This window comes from Rhododendron vialii, chromosome 3a (assembly GCF_030253575.1).
Source record: "Rhododendron vialii isolate Sample 1 chromosome 3a, ASM3025357v1".
Taxonomy (NCBI): domain Eukaryota; kingdom Viridiplantae; phylum Streptophyta; class Magnoliopsida; order Ericales; family Ericaceae; genus Rhododendron; species Rhododendron vialii.
In genome coordinates this window covers 30781108-30798147 of record NC_080559.1, presented here as the reverse complement: position 1 = coordinate 30798147, position 17040 = coordinate 30781108, and the positions used below count along the sequence as shown (strand labels likewise).

The window sequence follows — 17040 nt, the reverse complement described above, 5'->3', positions numbered from 1 at the left end:
AGTAAAAAATCAATCCATAATTCATTTTCATTCCATATCTTCCAAACACTATTCCTACTGTAAAATGCATTTTGTACATATCATCTAAACACTCTACCAAATACAAAATATATTCTGATTATAATCTCATAAGCCAAAAAGATAAAAAGTTAAAAATGAAAAGTCAAAAAATTGGCTTCCAAACACCCCGTATCAATCATTGAGCGAATACACCAACACGTTGAAAACACTACACAAAAGTACAAAACTATTGATGCTTCCTGTGTGTGATTGAGACTATCACCCAACCCAAGATACTTCAGCAGAAAATTACAAATAGTAAGGAGAAGTCTGCCCACCCAATGAAAAATGGACAAGCCAGCTAGGGAAGTGAGCAATCAACTCAGCAAATGCAATACACTGTTTCACACGTGAAATGAGCATGACTATTTTGATGATTTTGTAGGATTCATTTCGGATTTCAAAAAAAATGTTTAAACTGCAAGTTATTCTTAAAATATTTTTTATGAGTTTTTGTAAAATATTAGCTTAATATGATATCTGCAAGATTTTTTTTTTCAGAATTCGTAGTTTTTTTTAGCATTCGTAGCGGCCTTACGAATTATGAAAAAACCCTTAACGATTTATAAATGATTTTGTAGGCCCCATTTCAGGCCCCAAATAATTTATTCAAAACGCAAGTTGTTCTTAAAAAATTGTTTTATGGATTATTGTAAAAAATTAGTTCAATCCGATGTCCATAAAGGTTTTTTAAAAAATTTTAAGGCTTGTATGAAAGCAGAAAAACCCCAATTTTTTTGAAAAAACCTTTATGAATATCGGATTGAATTAATTTTTTACAAAGCTCCATAAAAAATACTACGAACAACTTACGTTTTGAATAAAATTTTTGACCCAAAATGAGATCTACAAAATCATCTATAAATCGTTAAGGGCTATTTTAGAATTCGTAAAGCCTCTATGAATGCTGGAAAAAGTCCTTACAAATATCAGATTAAGCTAATTTATTACAAGAACACATAAAATAATATTTTATGAACAACTTGTGTTTTGAATATTTTTTTTGGAGCCCAAAATGGGACCAACAAATCATCTATAAGTCGTTAAGGGCTTTTTTAGAATCCGTAGAGTCCCTACGAATGCCGAAAAAACTCTTACGCATATCAGATTGAGCTAAGAACCCATAAGAAATATTTTAAAAATAACTTGCGATTTGGGTAATTATTTTGGGATCCAAAATGGACCCCACAAAATCATCAAAATAGTCATGCCCATTTCACGTGTGAAATAGTGTATTGCAGATTGTCCACTGACCTGTCCTTTTTTCATTGGATGGGCAGACTTCTCCTTCTACTCGGAAGGTCCGTGTAGAATATAATCTCTTTAAGAATAACGCAGCCTTACCATATACTCCATCTCTCTCACAGCGACTGTGACATTGGCGGTGTAGCCAGTCCGTTTCTAAGAGGGATTTTTGAGTGCTATAGGAGATTGAAGGGACCAACTTCGTTACTTTTGCGTGGGAACTCAACTCACACTAAAAAGTCTAAAATGGCTATTGGAGTCTTTCATACATCTCTTGTCAATGTTTGTTTATGGTGGGTAAGTAATAAGCTTTCTCATTATATCCATTTTGATAGGCGGCTCTCCGTTACTCCACTATTATTTAAAGGGTTCAAGCAAATCTCTTGAGTTCATAAAATGTGCTAAACTATTATATTTTTTGTTGTGTAATTTAATTTTTCTTTAGTATTGTATGCACTGGATTGGAAGCACAAAGTTAAAAATGAAATATAATCCATTTAAATTTGTGAATATTACTTTTCCTGCAAGATTCTTTTGAAGAGAACACATACAAGAAAATTGAATTTCATTTTTCTCTACTTCATCTCACTTCACTTTTCCCAAAAATCTATTTCCATACAACATTTCTTGCTATTGAACGGAGGGGTTGCTAAGTGGCAATTGGAGCATGGACCTAGAGCGGTGGATAAATTTTATCCCATTGGCAAAGCAGTTAGGGCACACGTATGGTAAAGGTCCCCCCCGAGATACGCAGGGAAGCATTGCAGTCTCATCTCATTTGTTTATTTTAGTAATCAATAGTTTAAATAAATTAAAAAAACTCTATGCGGAAAGAAATTACTGTATTATTCTCCCACAAATTATAGGAGTAGTAAACCATACCATAATTAAAGGGAAATAATTTTGGAATGAAAAAAGAAATGACAAAATCAACATCCTAATTAAAAATACTTTTTGGACGACTCCGACTGCTTTTTGCAGTCCAAACAGGGACGACAGAGAAGCGATTTCCTACGGTAAACCATACTCCATTCGCTAGTTGCCAAACGCAGAGCCGTGTTTGGAGGAGGACAATTCTCTTGAGAAATCGAAAAACAAACCACTGCCACTCATACACGATCAAAAACCAACAAACAACCTTCTCTACCCCTCGCGTCCCCATCATCATTATCCCCAAAGATAAGCCCACTCTGTCTCTTTCTAGCTTCTCCTCCTCTTTTTTTTTTTTTTTTCCTTGGAAAAAATAAAAACTCTGCCTATATTTGCTTCTTCCCTTTCTTTCTTTCTTCCTCTCTACATCTCCGCTTGCGGAGTCAAAGTTCTACCCCTTCCCAGAAACCAAATACCCTTTGTACAGTTTCCCTTTTTAATCTTCGTTGCCTCGTGAGTTATGTTGTTTTTGTGTTTTGTTGCTGTTTGGGTTGCGTTTTTCGTTGGGGTTATTGTGGGTTCGGCTTGGAAACCCAGATGGGCGACCTTGGGTCATGATGGTAAATTCAACTTTTCGTCGCCAATAAAGGGTTTTGGTGGGAACCCTAGTTATGGCACTTGTGCAATGGAAGATGGTGTGGAGAAGGAACAAGCTTCTGTACCAGTGGCCAAAGACACCAATTGCAGGTAACCCTAGTCATTGTATTGACTTATTTTTTTTTATGTTTGTCTAAGGTTTATATGTAATTGAATTCTGCGTTTGAGGAGAGGAAAGATGGGACAAAAGCACATGAATCGAAAGCTTTTTCTCTTTTTTTTTGGCGGGATTAAGGAAATGAGAGTAAAATGAATGCAAGTCCAAGGTTTAAACATAGGCAATGTGTTCTTTTAAGCAAGTTACTTAATTGAGTATGCCTAAACATAGCTCCATGATGACCTTACTGCCTTACTGGACATATATACAAGTGTACCTGTGGAAAATAAAGAAGTAGAAGAAGCATCCTACAAATCCTAGGTTTAAACATGGGTAATGTCGTTTTTCAACAAGGATTCACTTCATTGTGATTAATGTCGTCCTTCTACTGGTGTTCCGTAATCCATGTGCATCACTGAACATATCCATAATATGCAAAAAGTGATGGGAATTTGGTTAATTGAGAACAAACTGCTGACCACACCATGTTGCGTGTCCAGTTCATCACAACTCAAAGAAAAAGAGCGTCTCGCTGTGACGGAGGAGGATTTAGAACATTTATGCCATCTTGTAGATAGGAAAGATGGGGGTCCCCCTTGGAAACATATGATGGACCGTTCTGCCCCCGGTATGAGCTACCAAGCATGGCAGAGAGATGCAGAGGTTCGGTTTTCCCCATTTTTATAAAAAATTGCATTATAATTCTGTAGCTAATTATTTGCGCGTGGGATTAATTTGGATTCATGCCGTTTTCAGAAGTACCAAGTATCTAATTTTTTCTCTTTATCTAACTTCTTTTGATTGGTTTGTTAGACTGGTCCTCCTCAATATTGCAGCAAAACTGTCTACGAGAATGCCACGCCAGAATTATTGAGAGACTTCTTTTGGGATGATGAGTTCCGATTGAAGTGGGATGACATGCTCATTCATTCTACCACAATAGAAGAATGCCCCACCACAGGAACCATGGTAGTTCATTGGATCAGGAAGGTAAGAAATCTACTTTCAGCTGTCACTACATTGTGTTTTTGCTTGCAAATAAATTATCTTCCCTCATGCTCTTTGGCACAGTTTCCCTTTTTTTGTAGTGACAGAGAGTATATAATAGGCCGTCGAATATGGGATTCAGGACGATCGTATTACTGCGTGACAAAGGTATGTGAAGTAAGGTACTTCGAACAACAAAAAGGACAAGAACACCATATTCTTGAAAAGGAATAAAGGTACTTCCTGTTAAGGGATGCGTGTCTTGAGAAAGACTAAAGGACAAGCAAAGTGGTTGACACAGACAGTCTTTATGGGCAATGGGGCATCATGTATTTGATGTATTGCTATTGACAAGTTTGAACATATTAAATTAGATGAGCACCATTGTTTTTTGCTAGAAGGGTCGAGCTTTAGAAGTGGACCCTAAAAACAGGATGCGAAAGCTTTAGGAGTCTTGCATGTGCTTAGTTAGTGTGTAGGGATTTATCATTTGTAGTTGAAGACCTCACAAACAACCTAGGAGAGTCATTTTATCCCAAACAAAGAGTTGGTGTAAACTTCTATGGATGATGCCGAAGACAACGATTTTTTGTCAAATAGATAACTTTCTTGGAGTATACCCGTGGTTTCTCATTGTTGGTTGCCATCTTACCCATGAGTTCTAGTTGGTATTCTTGACTGATCCAACTTTCTCTAACAGGGGGTTCCCGGCCCTTCTATTCCAAGACGTGACAAACCAAGACGTGTTGATCTTTTCTATTCAAGTTGGTGCATCCAAGCAGGTAAATGGTGACTTTGTTTTCATTTTTCTTATGTTAAACTTTTACATTTGTTCATTTCTCTTCTCTTAATTTTAAAATAATAGGATATGTGTTTGGGTAAAGCGGTTGTTGTTTGGCAGTTCTTCCTGTGGATAACCTCCCCTTCCCTTTGGTTAAAAATTCTTTTTACAGACTCTGGTAAGTTTGCTTGTTTGTTTCTTAGGACAAGAAAGGTTACAACTTGAAATCATCATGATTGAAGCACACAACAAATGATAAGTGCAGCCATTGATTGGGATCCTGTGTCCCTTTCTTTCTGTCCCAACTCTCTTGCCGCCCATCCTCTGTTTTCATCTGTCTGACTCTTGTCAACTATAAACTACTGTAAGCCGCTGCCCCTCACCAAAAACTATTCACTTCCCTCACAGGCCACAGCACCGCTGGTTTTCCTTCATGTGCCTCTTCCAATTTCTTCCTCTATGCTCATATCTTTCACCTCCGACCACCTCTCTTTCTCTTCCTTCCTCTTTCCTCTCTCTTTCAATTCTGTTGTTCCCATTAGCTCTTGGATTAATTGCAAAGCCAGGTCACAGATTCAAGAATTAGTGCAGAGAAGCAGAAAGATGGAGATTAAATGAAGGAAGGAAGGAAAAAAGGGGCTGCTCTTTGACATGGTGTAGTTGATTCTCCATTTTCTATCTGCTGCAGGAATGTAATCTTTAGATTTTCCTTAAGAACAACAATTTCTGTCACTTGAGGAACCCCCAGAAAGAGTTGATTGTTTGTGTGCTATACAGGAGGTTATTGTTGAGCAGAGTTATTTCCTTTTATTTTATTAAGGACGACACACGCGTAGGAAAATGCAGACAGAGGACCCCATCCAGTATTCTCTATACTTATGCATGCTCTGTAGTATTTTCTTTGTGCAAGCGTGTGTTCTATTCCAAACTTACTTTTAGCTATGCAGTCTTAGTTCTTTAAGGTTGAATTTGAAAATTTTAGGTGTTTTTTTTTATGTGCGTGAAACAGCGGAATCAAGCAAAGGGGATGGCCAGCTAACTGCCTGTGAGGTGATTCTCTTCCATCATGAAGACATGGGCATCCCACGGGAAATCGCAAAATTTGGAATAAGGCAAGGGATGTGGGGAGCCGTCAAGAATATTGAGCGTGGTTTACGTCTCTACCAGAAGGAAAGAGCATCTGGAGCACCACTCTCTAGGTCTGCAGTTTTGGCTCAGATCAACACCAAAATCAATCCAGACTACATGAAATCCTTGGAAATTTCTGAAGAAGATTCACCAGAGACTGAACTGCAAGGTTCTTCACCTGAGAAGCCTGGGGGTCTGAACATCCCCAAGCTCATAGTTTTTGGTGGGGCTGTCGTCCTTGCTTGTACTCTTGATCGTGGCCTCTTGACTAAGGCAGTTATATTTGGTGTTGCCAGAAGGTTTGGAAACATTGGACGGGGATTATAGTTCTGCAAGAGGGGCTGATACAGAAGATGTAACTGAAGTCTCATTTTTTAGAACTCAGTTGTTCTTTGTTACTTTTTCCATATGTGATTGTTACGAGCTCGTGTCGCTCACCTTCTCACACATGATGAGGGTTTTTATTTCTCTCTACAGTACTTTTCTATGAACACGACGCCTCAGTAGCTACGTGAAAGAGAACATATTGTTGTATTCATTGGTGGCAGAATCTTTTTGTTTAGGTAATTACACTAACTTGTTCTGTTTAGGTTTTCCTTCAGCTACTACTATTTTTTTCTCTTCATTTTCACTTAGGCTAGGTTTCCCCTAAAAAGTCTGTTTGTAGCTTAAGGACTTTAGACAAGTTGTTTTTCGCTAAATGAACTTTTAGTTGATGTATGTGAGCATAATAACTTGTCTTGAAATCCGTATTTTTATGTGCTTTAGCCCGTTTAAACAATAGGGGAAACCCAACCTAAGTTCCACTGGAATCATTCTGGATAGCTATTTCACTGTCTGCTGCTATTTGAGTTGAGCTAGCATCCCCAGTTTCCCACTATTGATATCCTTCCATCTGAGAGAACCTGAAGATATTACTACTGGTGACCCTTTTCCCTCTTGCCTTGATTTGAGTGATCTCAAATGTTTACTTTCGTCAGTCAAGTTATTTTGTTATGGTTTGGATGAATTTCTGCAGTTGATACGCAGCAAGTAAAATTATTATGTTTCCAGCGTAACGAAACCTACCAAATCAGAACACAAAAGTAGTTCAAGAAAATGCCAACTTATTTCTCTTTCGATAAAACATGACAAGTCTGGTATTTGCAAGAGGGCAATGCGTAATGAATACTTGGATGTAATGTTCTGCTGTTCAAAAAAGAAAAAGAATAACTGTTAATCTTGATTTCTTCGGGTAGAAGGATTTGGTCAGCCATTAATCCTGCTGCAGGGGAGAGATCAATGACTAATCCACCAAGGTTTCGAAACAGTGTAACCCATCAAACTGCGGTGCCAACTTTGGCGCTCGATTGCTCTTCACCTCTTCCCTCAATTTGGCCAACATATTCGCCATTGATTTCCGCATGCCACCCGGTAGTTCCTGTTTAACCGCCAATAGGTATTAAGATTCTGAACTGATAATTGAAAATATTAGTAGTAGCATGGGACGGTTCCGTGAAAAGATGGGAGGGAAGGCAAGTTAAACGATTTCACCTTGGTATTGGAATGAGTTTTCTCGAAGAAATATATCCCAATTGCAGCAGCAACGGCAGGCGCTGCGACATGAAGAGAATTAGCACCCATTGCTATAACTCAAAGCAGAGATGCTTTCTGCTTTGGCGTGGGATAGATTTTTAGGTATTTGAAGAATATAAGAGAGAGAGAGAGAGAGAGAGAGAGAGAGAAGCAAAGGAATTTGTGATGTCTTGGTGATGAAGGGAAGAAAAGAATGTTATGCAAAAGAAGTAAAGCAAGGAAAAGTAATATTAATTGGTGTAGCTAAATAAACAAGACTAGATTTTCCATGGTTTGGCCAAATTAATTCCACAAAAAGTATGGTTTACACATCTTTAATTTAACACATAATAAAAGTAAAAGTGACGGACGCAAAATCATTCCAAGTTACGTGAAATCCTTGGAAATTTCTGAGGAAGATTTGGCAGGGACTGAACTGCTCGCTCTTTGCCCGAGGGTCCGAACATACCGCAGCTCTTCGTACGCAGTGTGGGTTTGTGGTCTTTCACATCAGTTTTCTGTTACCACAAGGTTTGGAAACATAGAATGGAGATGATAGTTCTAAACGACAAGGGCAGAAACAGGTCGAAAGACGCATGGTGAAGCCTCGATTTTCAGTAGTATTATTCATTTTTCATTACTTGCTTTTTATGAGTGTGTGTCAATCACCTCCCACAGAAGACGTTGCTAATGTGAGGAAAACTAAGAAAGATAAAAAAGTGTTGATATATCTACACAATTATCTTTGATGGCGATGGAGCTGTTCGTGGGTGCAATTGGACGTTAAGTCGAGGAACGTATCCCTCTCTTCTCAGCTCCAGAAGAAGATTCTTCAACAAGAGATAGATCTCAGAAGACTGCGGATGACTTGCGTCCGCAGCAACAAACATGTGGGTGGCATTGTTCACCTCAACCCAACTATACCCCGGTACCTTTATCACTCCTCTTTGTTTCATCATGCTTCTTGTTTTAACCACACCATCCCATTTCCCAGCATCAGCTTGTAAATTCGATAGTAACACGTAGTAACCGGAATTTTGTGGGTCCATCTCGAAAAGGTGTTTGGAAGCCAGCTCGGCGAGCTCAACGTCGCCATGAACCCTACAAGCTCCAAGCAATGTTCCCCAAACACCTGCATCAGGATCAAATGGCATGCTTTCTATGATGTCAAATGCTTCGTTTAACCGACCGGCTCGTGCGAACAAATCAACCATACATGAATAATGCTCCATTCGCGCCATAATCCCGTACTCCTGAGTCATGCATTGGAAGTAGAACTTTCCTCCTTCAACTTTCCCTGAATGGCCACAAGCTGATATAATGGCAAGAAATGTGACATGGTCGGGCTGAAATCCTTCTTTTATCATTTCACGGAATAGGTCAAGAGATTCCTCAAGATGACCATGATTCCCATAAGCAGCAATGATACTATTCCACGACACTTCATTTTTCCCTTGCATAATATCAAAAACACGGCGTGCTAAATTCAAGTTTCCACATTTGGCATACATGTCTATCAGTGCACTTTCGGCAAAAAAATCAGAGGTCAATGAACCTCTCATCATGAAGCAGTGAATCTCTTTCCCATAGTGAAGTGCCGGTAAATTCGCACAAGAGGAAAGAGCAGCTGATATGCTTACGCAATCGTATTTGGCTCCTTCCTTGCCCATTTGCCGGAAAAGTTGAATGGCCTCCTCTGGTTTGCCATTCTGGGAACAGCTTGTTATCATTGAATTCCAACAAACAGAGTCCTTTTCGGACATTCTTGTGAAAATTTGATGAGCAAGGTCCAATCTTCCACACTTTGAATACATATCTGAAATTGCACTACCCAAAAAACAGCTTCCCTCAAGCCCTTTTTTCAGGATATAACCATGTACTTCCTTACCTAGTGTTAAAGCAGCCAAACCAGCACAAGCAGGTAAAACACTCGCCAAGGTTACTGCATTTGGCATCATTCGCTCAAGTAGCAACCTCCGGAAAACTTCCAAGGCACTGAAGTTTATCCCATTAAGCACATGCCCTGAAATCATAGCTGTGAAAATGACTATATCTATTTCAGCATTTCCATTGAAAAGATTGTGTGCCATCTCCACATCCTTGCACTTAAAGTACACATCAATAAGTGCACTCTTCAAAAACATATCCAAGGGCACACCCTGTCTTATAACATAGCAGTGGATTTCCTTGGCTAGTTCTAAGTTTGCAGATTCAGAAATCGAAGGAAGAATGCTTGCAAAAGTTATCGAGTCTGGTTTGACACCAGCGGATATCATTTTCTGAAACAAATCTGAAGCCTCAAACATAAACCCGTTTTGCACATAACCTCCAATCATTCCATTCCAACTCACCAAATCAGTTTGTGGTATAGCATCAAACAAAGCACGAGCTTCAGATAAGCAACGACATTTCGCATACATTGCGAGCAATGTGTTGGCCACTGGAGAGTTCATCTCCAATCCACTTCTAACGATAAGCCCATGAAGCTGAGTACCGAATTTAATCATTCCTTCTGAGGTACAGATAGATAAAATGGAGGTGTAAGTTACCGAATTAGGCTGAATTTCAGTGTTTCTCATTTCCCTAAACAACCCAATAACATCATCCAAATATCCGCATTTCACGTAACCATAAAGCATCACATTCCACAAAACACCATCTCTAACAGGCATTTTATCGAACAAGCAATGAGCGTCGCCGATACACCCATTATCAGCATAAAATTTGATCAAAGAACTCCCCACAAACACGTCCATCTCATAACCCATCAACCGTATCGTCTCATGAATCGATTTCCCCAATTGTACCGAATTCAAACCACCACAAGCTTTTATGACATAAGGGAAAGTATACTTATCAGGACAAGTTCCAAAACCCAACATCTTGAAGTAAAACAACAATGCAAAATCATACAACCCCAGGATAGTAAACCCTCTGATCATCCAATTCCAAGGCGAAGCATAGGACAAATCAAGCTGATAAAACAACTTCTTGGCGTCTTTGAAGCTAGAACAAAGGACATAAACACCCAAAACCCTCGTACCCAGCAGACCCATGTTACGAATTCCATTTAATATGATTTGGGTATGAACTTGCTGGCCTTGTTTAAGCACAGAGTGGTCCGGACAAGCTTGCAATATGAATGCAAGTTTGCTTGCCAAAGACTCCTCAGTACTTGGGAAGAATCCAAATGGTTTTGATGGGATTTGGGTATTTGCATAAGTAGGGTTGGAACCCAATAGAGCAATGCTTGTATATTTTCTCAAGGTTGGGTATATATGCTTGTGATAGTACATTTTGAATCCAAGAATGCATCTTTGTGCATTTACATTGGATTCTGTTTTCTTGTTACAAGAGTACCTGAGGTAAAAGAATGAAGAGCTAGCTCTAGCCAATCGAGCAAGGAACGAAATCCAAACCCTAGTATCAACGGTGATCAAAGAGGAAAGAAACACTTTCTGCTAGTCATCCTCTGAAAACGGTGGGTTTGCGATGAGAGAGAGAAGGATACGACGATGTTTGGGAGAGGAGGAGAGTACAATACCACAACCGTCGGTAGATATAATACAGTATTTCCTTTCTCTTTTTTTTTTGGTTTTATTCAATTTTCTTTTTTGTTTCTTTTTGATTCATTCGCGTCGTATTTTGGAATTAATTATTTGAGGAGTCTAAAATTATAAAATTACGACAAAAAGAAAAATAATAATTAAAAAAATATCAAATAGCGATTTTTTTTTAAAGTGTCATTTATTTTAAATTTTTTACCATTGGCCTATATTTTCATATTTTTTCTGATTTATCTCTTGAAGACCAATGATTAAATAAAAATTTCAACAAAATCTTATGAAAAGTTTAAAAAACTTGAAAAAATGTAGATAAAAAGTAAATGGAGTCTAAACAATATATATAATCGGAAAGTTGATTTGTGAGCAAGACAAATTGGAAATTCAAGCAAACAATTAATGGAAAAAAAGATTGATTGAGCAACACAATTTTTCAATGATATTCGTAACCATTAGTACAATTGAATTGAAAAAATCATATGACTTAACACAAAATCGATAACACCAAGCCCTTAATACGGGACTATGGTTTCAAAACAGAACACGCCGTCCAACTCCGGCGCGAACCTCGGCCTCCTCAACTGCGGCTTCTTCTGTTTCCGTCCGTCACACGTCCCAGTGCTATTACCATCCGCCGAATTCCCAACTTTCCCCTTCTTCGCGCTTTCGTTACTTAACGTGGACGGAGCGCCCTTAGAAGCGTCGACGACTTTCCCCTCTTTCGAGGTCGGAGTCCATGAGAAACCAACCTTCTGGCCGAAGGACTCGGCGCTGAGGGCATCGAAGGAACTGAACATTGACATCAACATGATGATTGCTTTAATGCGATCGAGTATGCCAAAAATAAAAAAACAACTGCTGTTGAACTTGATGTTGAATATGAGAGAGAGATCGTTGTTGGTCGAAATTGTGATGAGGGAGAAGTGAAGACGGGAGCTCTATATAAAGGTGGGGGGGAGAAAGAGAGGAGAATTGGAGAGGACGGTGGAAATTTCTTGAACGATGGGGAGAGGGACAGTTGTATATTTCTATTAGGAATTAGGAATAAGTTTGGGGAGAACTTTCCTTGGTCCAAGAGGAAAACGCAAAGAAGTTTCTCCGCTGGTGGGTTTCTTTCTGGACAAGGCTGGAAGCTTGTTCGACCAAAGAAGAGGTCTCGTACGGTCCAAAATACTCTGTCCATGAAAATATTTGAAAAAAAAAAAGCTGATTTAATTAGGCTCCGTTCCACAACTCAAAATAAGTACTTATTTTTTAAGAAGGTAATTTCAAGCTGAAAAATAATATGTTTACGCAAATAATTTTTCTATCAATATTGATTTTGTTTGATAGATCCCATCAAAATTTTTTATACGGTGTAAAAAAAATTAAAAAATTATTTTTTATTTATATTATTTTTAAATTTAAAAATATAAAATAAATTACTTATTTTTTAAAAAAATTTCTAGAACGTAGTTTTAGTACTTTGAATATCCATACGATTCATATTCTTTTCAGGACACTTTCATGTACGGTGTATCCGGATTCTAACACTTTGAAGTAAAGAACGTGTTGCGGTTTCTCTGGTGGTGGGGTGGTATGGTTACGTACATTCGTTTGGGGTACTAGGTGCCGTGACGTGTTGGAGTACCTAGCCAGAGATGGGTCAAAGTCAAACATGGTGGTATGGTTTGATCAGGTCTTCGGTCCGTTGACTTGACCCACTCTGTCCATTGCAAATAGTATTTAAGAACTCCTTTTGCAAGGCAATTTGGGTAATGAGCTGCCGACGCGCCGTCTTCCATGAAGCAGGATTTGGGGCGGGTAGTAACCTAAGAATACCAGTAAAACATTCAAATTCACGTCCAAACACACAATCGTATTTATATGAGTGGTGGGCCTTATACACATATTAGAATGTGTAGTGTGTGTAGGATTCACTACTCATGTGAGTGATGGGTGTGTATTTGGGTGTGATACTAGCACTATTGAGATAGTAACTAGCCTGCTTTCCATTCTCGTAAACTTAAAAGTTAAGACCTTGTTTGGTTAAGATTTGAATTTTGGATTCTAATTATTATTTTATTTTTTACTTTACTCATTAGCAATATCTCCGATTATTATTTTCATTTTTTTCTGTATCTCTCCCCAATCATTATCCCAGCTTCTAATCATTAATCTATTTCTTTCTACACTTATTACCTACAAATCCAAAATTCCAAAACGAACATGGTCTAATTGTTTTCTTCGTTTGAGTGTTTTGTTGTTTTTTCGGAATTTTTGTTAGATTCGAGTGATTTTTTTGATTAATCATCTATCTTGACGAGAGGAGTTCAAAAAGAACAAAATTATGACCAAAAGCAAAAAAAATGAACTAAAGACAAAAAAAAATAAAATCAAACAGTTGTCTTATTTGAATTTTTTCAATATCAGTTCATATTTTTTTATATTTTTTCAATTCGTCTCGTTGAAACGAATAAACCCCAAAAATTGCGGCAAAATAAGTTTCAAACTTGCTATAAAATTACAAGCACACATAGGAATGACTCTCTTTTGTTTGCCAGTGAAGACGAGGCCACCAAAATATACGTCACATGTACACCCTTTGTTTGCAGTTAGCCAACAATAACATGAGTAAATGATCATGTCCCACCATTAAAATATATGGTGTCGTTGTATTATGCGATGGTGGCCGGTCGATTAATTTCTCGAAAAGCTTCCCAAAGCAATGGACTATATGTTGAAGCTCATGTGGTATCTAGGGCTGCAAACGAGCCGAGCCAAGCCGAGTTTTAGAGTGTTCGAGCTCGGCTCGCCAAAAATTTAATCGGCTCGAGCTCGTGACAAGCTGCAGAACTCGAGCTCGAGAAGTATTTACAGAGCTCGAGCTCGGCTCGTTCGGCTCATTTATGAAACAAATATATATAAATATATATATAAATAAATATAAATATGTAAAAATATATATATAAATATATATAATATAATCGAGCTCGCGAGCCAATTCGAGCCGAGTTTCGACTAACTTGAGCTCGAGCTCGTTCGTTTTTGTCTCGAACCGAGCCGAGCCGAGCCGAGCCGTTATCGAGCCGAGCTCCGAGCCGCTCGCGAGCGGCTCGGATCGTTTGCAGCCCTAGTGGTATCATCATCTCCTGGTGTATTTATTTTATATTGTAGTGTTCAAAACGTAATTTTAAGGGTATCCGCGAGAAATCAGCAAAAAAACAATGACTGGGAATGGCTTGATTTGAACAGTTTTTATTTAAATTGTTCGATAAAATACAAAAAAAAACTGCTCGGATCAAGCCATTTTCGGTCCTTTTTTTTTGCTGATTTCTCGTGGGTATCCTTAAAATCATGTTCTAAACATATTGAGCGGCTTGGATTATCGCAAATTGATCGGAAAAGAAACGTTATTTACTTAATATGGTAAAAGCGTCCTTACTTGAAGTTTTGTTTTATATATATATCGGGACGGTGCATATATATTATGTCATTTGTTACTCGTTAATTTTGTCAAAAGTCTTTAAGTACAATACAATACCCGTACTATACACAATAGAGCACCCAGCGGGCGGTTTGTAGCTTTTGCCAACAAGAACATCAACTTAACGTGCATTCTCTATCTCCCAACTGGAGTACTTAAACAATTTTGACGCATAAATTTATCAACACATTCTACCCCGGAAACTTCGAGCAATTTCTCAACAATCTAGAGAAGCAGTGGGCTGCAAATTGGGGTGGGGGTGGGGGTGGGGGTGGGCGAATAAAAAGCCCAGCACAAGCGCAAGTGATCAAATGAAGGGTTCAATAATTGGCTCATGGGCCTGAATCCTGATATAACAGAAAACAAAGCAAACCTACAAAGGGCTTAGACCCAACAAAGACCCAAAAACAAATGAGAGGCAGAATTCTCACAGTAAAGTCCAAAACCATAAACCAGGTGTAAGTAAGATAAAAACATTACGGATACGGCGGAGCTGTGAATATACTTTACGGCTCTCAATCGCGTGCATCCAAAAGTATTTTAGATTGTCCAGATTTTAAAAAAACTATCCTCTGGACGAGTTTAACTCATAGCTGGAAGAGTTTTTTTAAATCCGGACCATTGATTGCCGAAACGAACGGCTGAGATTGCGCTCCGCCGTGAATAAGTTTCTCTCGGTAAGTAATTGAACATGTTAAAAATACCAAATTCATTTTTTTTTCTTCTACGTATTTTCCGAATAATCCGAAATTTAAACAGGGCCCAAGTGATTAGTATGCTTGTTGTCCTTTTGGAGCTGTGGTCTATAATGGTCATGCTTTATGCATCGTTGAAGGGAAATTGTGGTTCAAAATGAAAAGTCTGTATGAACCATAAACCCTACAGACTTACAGTCTTGAGAACCAAAAGAAGCTAAACAAAAGAGGGCCCCTCTTACATTGACTCATGGATGCAGTTTAATACTATCACCATGTAGCTATGGGCCAAATTTTGGAAAGTAGTACATTTTTGCATGGTGCCACAAATATTGAGATATTTTTTTGAATAGTAAAATTCCAGCGGGAGTCACTAAGAGACAAGTAGCGTCACTTGACCACGCGTTTTTTGATTTCTCAATAAGAAGTTTTAAATTTTGAACCCTATATTTGCTATTCTGACCCATAAAATTTTGAACCCAACAGAGTGCGCTCTCAATTAGCCTCAAACTTCTATTGTTCTTGTTTTTAATCCCCAATATACAAAATTCTGACTCTACTCCTGGTTCCACAAATAATTTCCTGAATGGAAAACACATATCACATGGCTGTCATCATATACAGTACTAGTGAAAATGGTTGGTATGTCGTGAATGGAATTGTAGTGAGTGTAAGCATGAGATTCATGCAAATATGTGGCTTTACTAAAGTGTTGACAAATTCGAAGGGGTTTGGTCGGGTGAGAGAAAGAAAATAAGTGGAGAACTTACCCCAGATCTTGCAGATTCGGCTTTCATCGTCAACAGAAAAAAAAATTAAAAGTTTGCTTGATCGTTAGTTTCATAGTCTTTAAGAATAGTAGATTGAGGTGTGCGTAGATCGTCTAAATCTAAGGACCTGATTGTAAAAAAAATGATGTGTTGGGGCATAGCTTAAAAGTCAAAATTCTCTCTCATGTAGATGTACTTAAGATTCAACCAATATGACCTTCGCAGCTGAATTCTAGGTGAATCAGTTTCATTAACAAGTGGATGTTTACGAAAAATTGTAGGAGCAAATTTTGATTTTTTTAACTTTTAAAAAACTAGAAGTTAAAATCTACAATACGAATCTTAGATTATATTTTAAAATCCGTATCCACAACTATCGCAAATACGGCTATGCATGCAAATCACAATTGCGCAATCAAGCCCGTGATCTTCCGCTACAAACACTCACGAATTACTTCCCCAAATTTTGCGTCTGGTTTCAATTGGACGCTCCCAATCGGATTTCGGGTTGGTGCTGTGCACCTCCGAGCCGTCACGATCCGATAGCTCAGATCTTATCTCAGCAACCAACGATCGAAATCTGTTCATTACCAACATGAGATCCGAGCCATCGGATGTAACAGAGGCACGCAGCACGGTGCTGCGCAGTGCGCACACTGCTGCACAACACCATCCCCGTCGGCTCCCAATCAATCAAGGACCCCACAATACATCCCTCTGCATGGCAAAAATCACGTACCACACAAATCATCATTCTCTTTTAGGAGTTTTCTGTCGTTTAATGCCTCCTCGTTTGTGATAAAAATCTTGATGATAAAATCTTGCGGCTCAGATGTAATGTAACTAAGCCCCAAAGATTTTTGCCTTTCTCCTCGCAGCATATTTCGCGCCTCCATCGGACCGGACCCCACCTCTCGTGATCGGTGATTCTATCATCTATGGCCCAGAATTACTAAATCAAGTGGCCGGCCAGCACGAGGAGACGGCTAATCACCTTCCCACCACTCGTAAATTGCCTCTTATCAATCAACGTCCCCCCATGCCATCTCCTCCTACAAAAATGTGCGCTCCAACTCCACTTCTCTCCATAATTCACCCTCATTATTAGTGCTACTGCTCCTGAAGTTCGTGAAACCAACGAGTCCCAGGGAGAGGGAGAGGGAGAGG

The 17040-nt window shown here is 38.7% G+C and overlaps 3 protein-coding genes across 3 annotated transcripts; 1 reads left to right on the top strand and 2 right to left on the bottom strand.

Annotated features, from left to right (window-relative positions):
* The first annotated feature begins 2351 nt into the window (after positions 1-2351).
* LOC131319865 (uncharacterized) lies at positions 2352-6414 on the top strand. The gene is made up of 6 exons (XM_058350290.1): positions 2352-2922; positions 3430-3592; positions 3743-3919; positions 4001-4084; positions 4617-4698; positions 5707-6414. The coding sequence occupies exons 1-6, from the start codon at positions 2696-2698 to the stop codon at positions 6150-6152; spliced, it is 1179 nt and encodes a 392-aa protein (XP_058206273.1). The 5' UTR covers positions 2352-2695; the 3' UTR covers positions 6153-6414.
* Positions 6013-10907, bottom strand: LOC131319858 (pentatricopeptide repeat-containing protein At4g21300). The gene is made up of 2 exons (XM_058350279.1): positions 7359-10907; positions 6013-7245 (listed from the first exon to the last, which is right to left on the bottom strand). The coding sequence occupies exon 1, from the start codon at positions 10673-10675 to the stop codon at positions 8111-8113; it is 2565 nt and encodes an 854-aa protein (XP_058206262.1). The 5' UTR covers positions 10676-10907; the 3' UTR covers positions 6013-7245; positions 7359-8110.
* Positions 10908-11354: 447 nt separating this feature from the next.
* On the bottom strand, positions 11355-11996 carry LOC131319871 (uncharacterized). The gene has a single exon (XM_058350299.1). The coding sequence runs from the start codon at positions 11749-11751 to the stop codon at positions 11455-11457; it is 297 nt and encodes a 98-aa protein (XP_058206282.1). The 5' UTR covers positions 11752-11996; the 3' UTR covers positions 11355-11454.
* Between the last annotated feature and the right edge of the window lie 5044 nt (positions 11997-17040).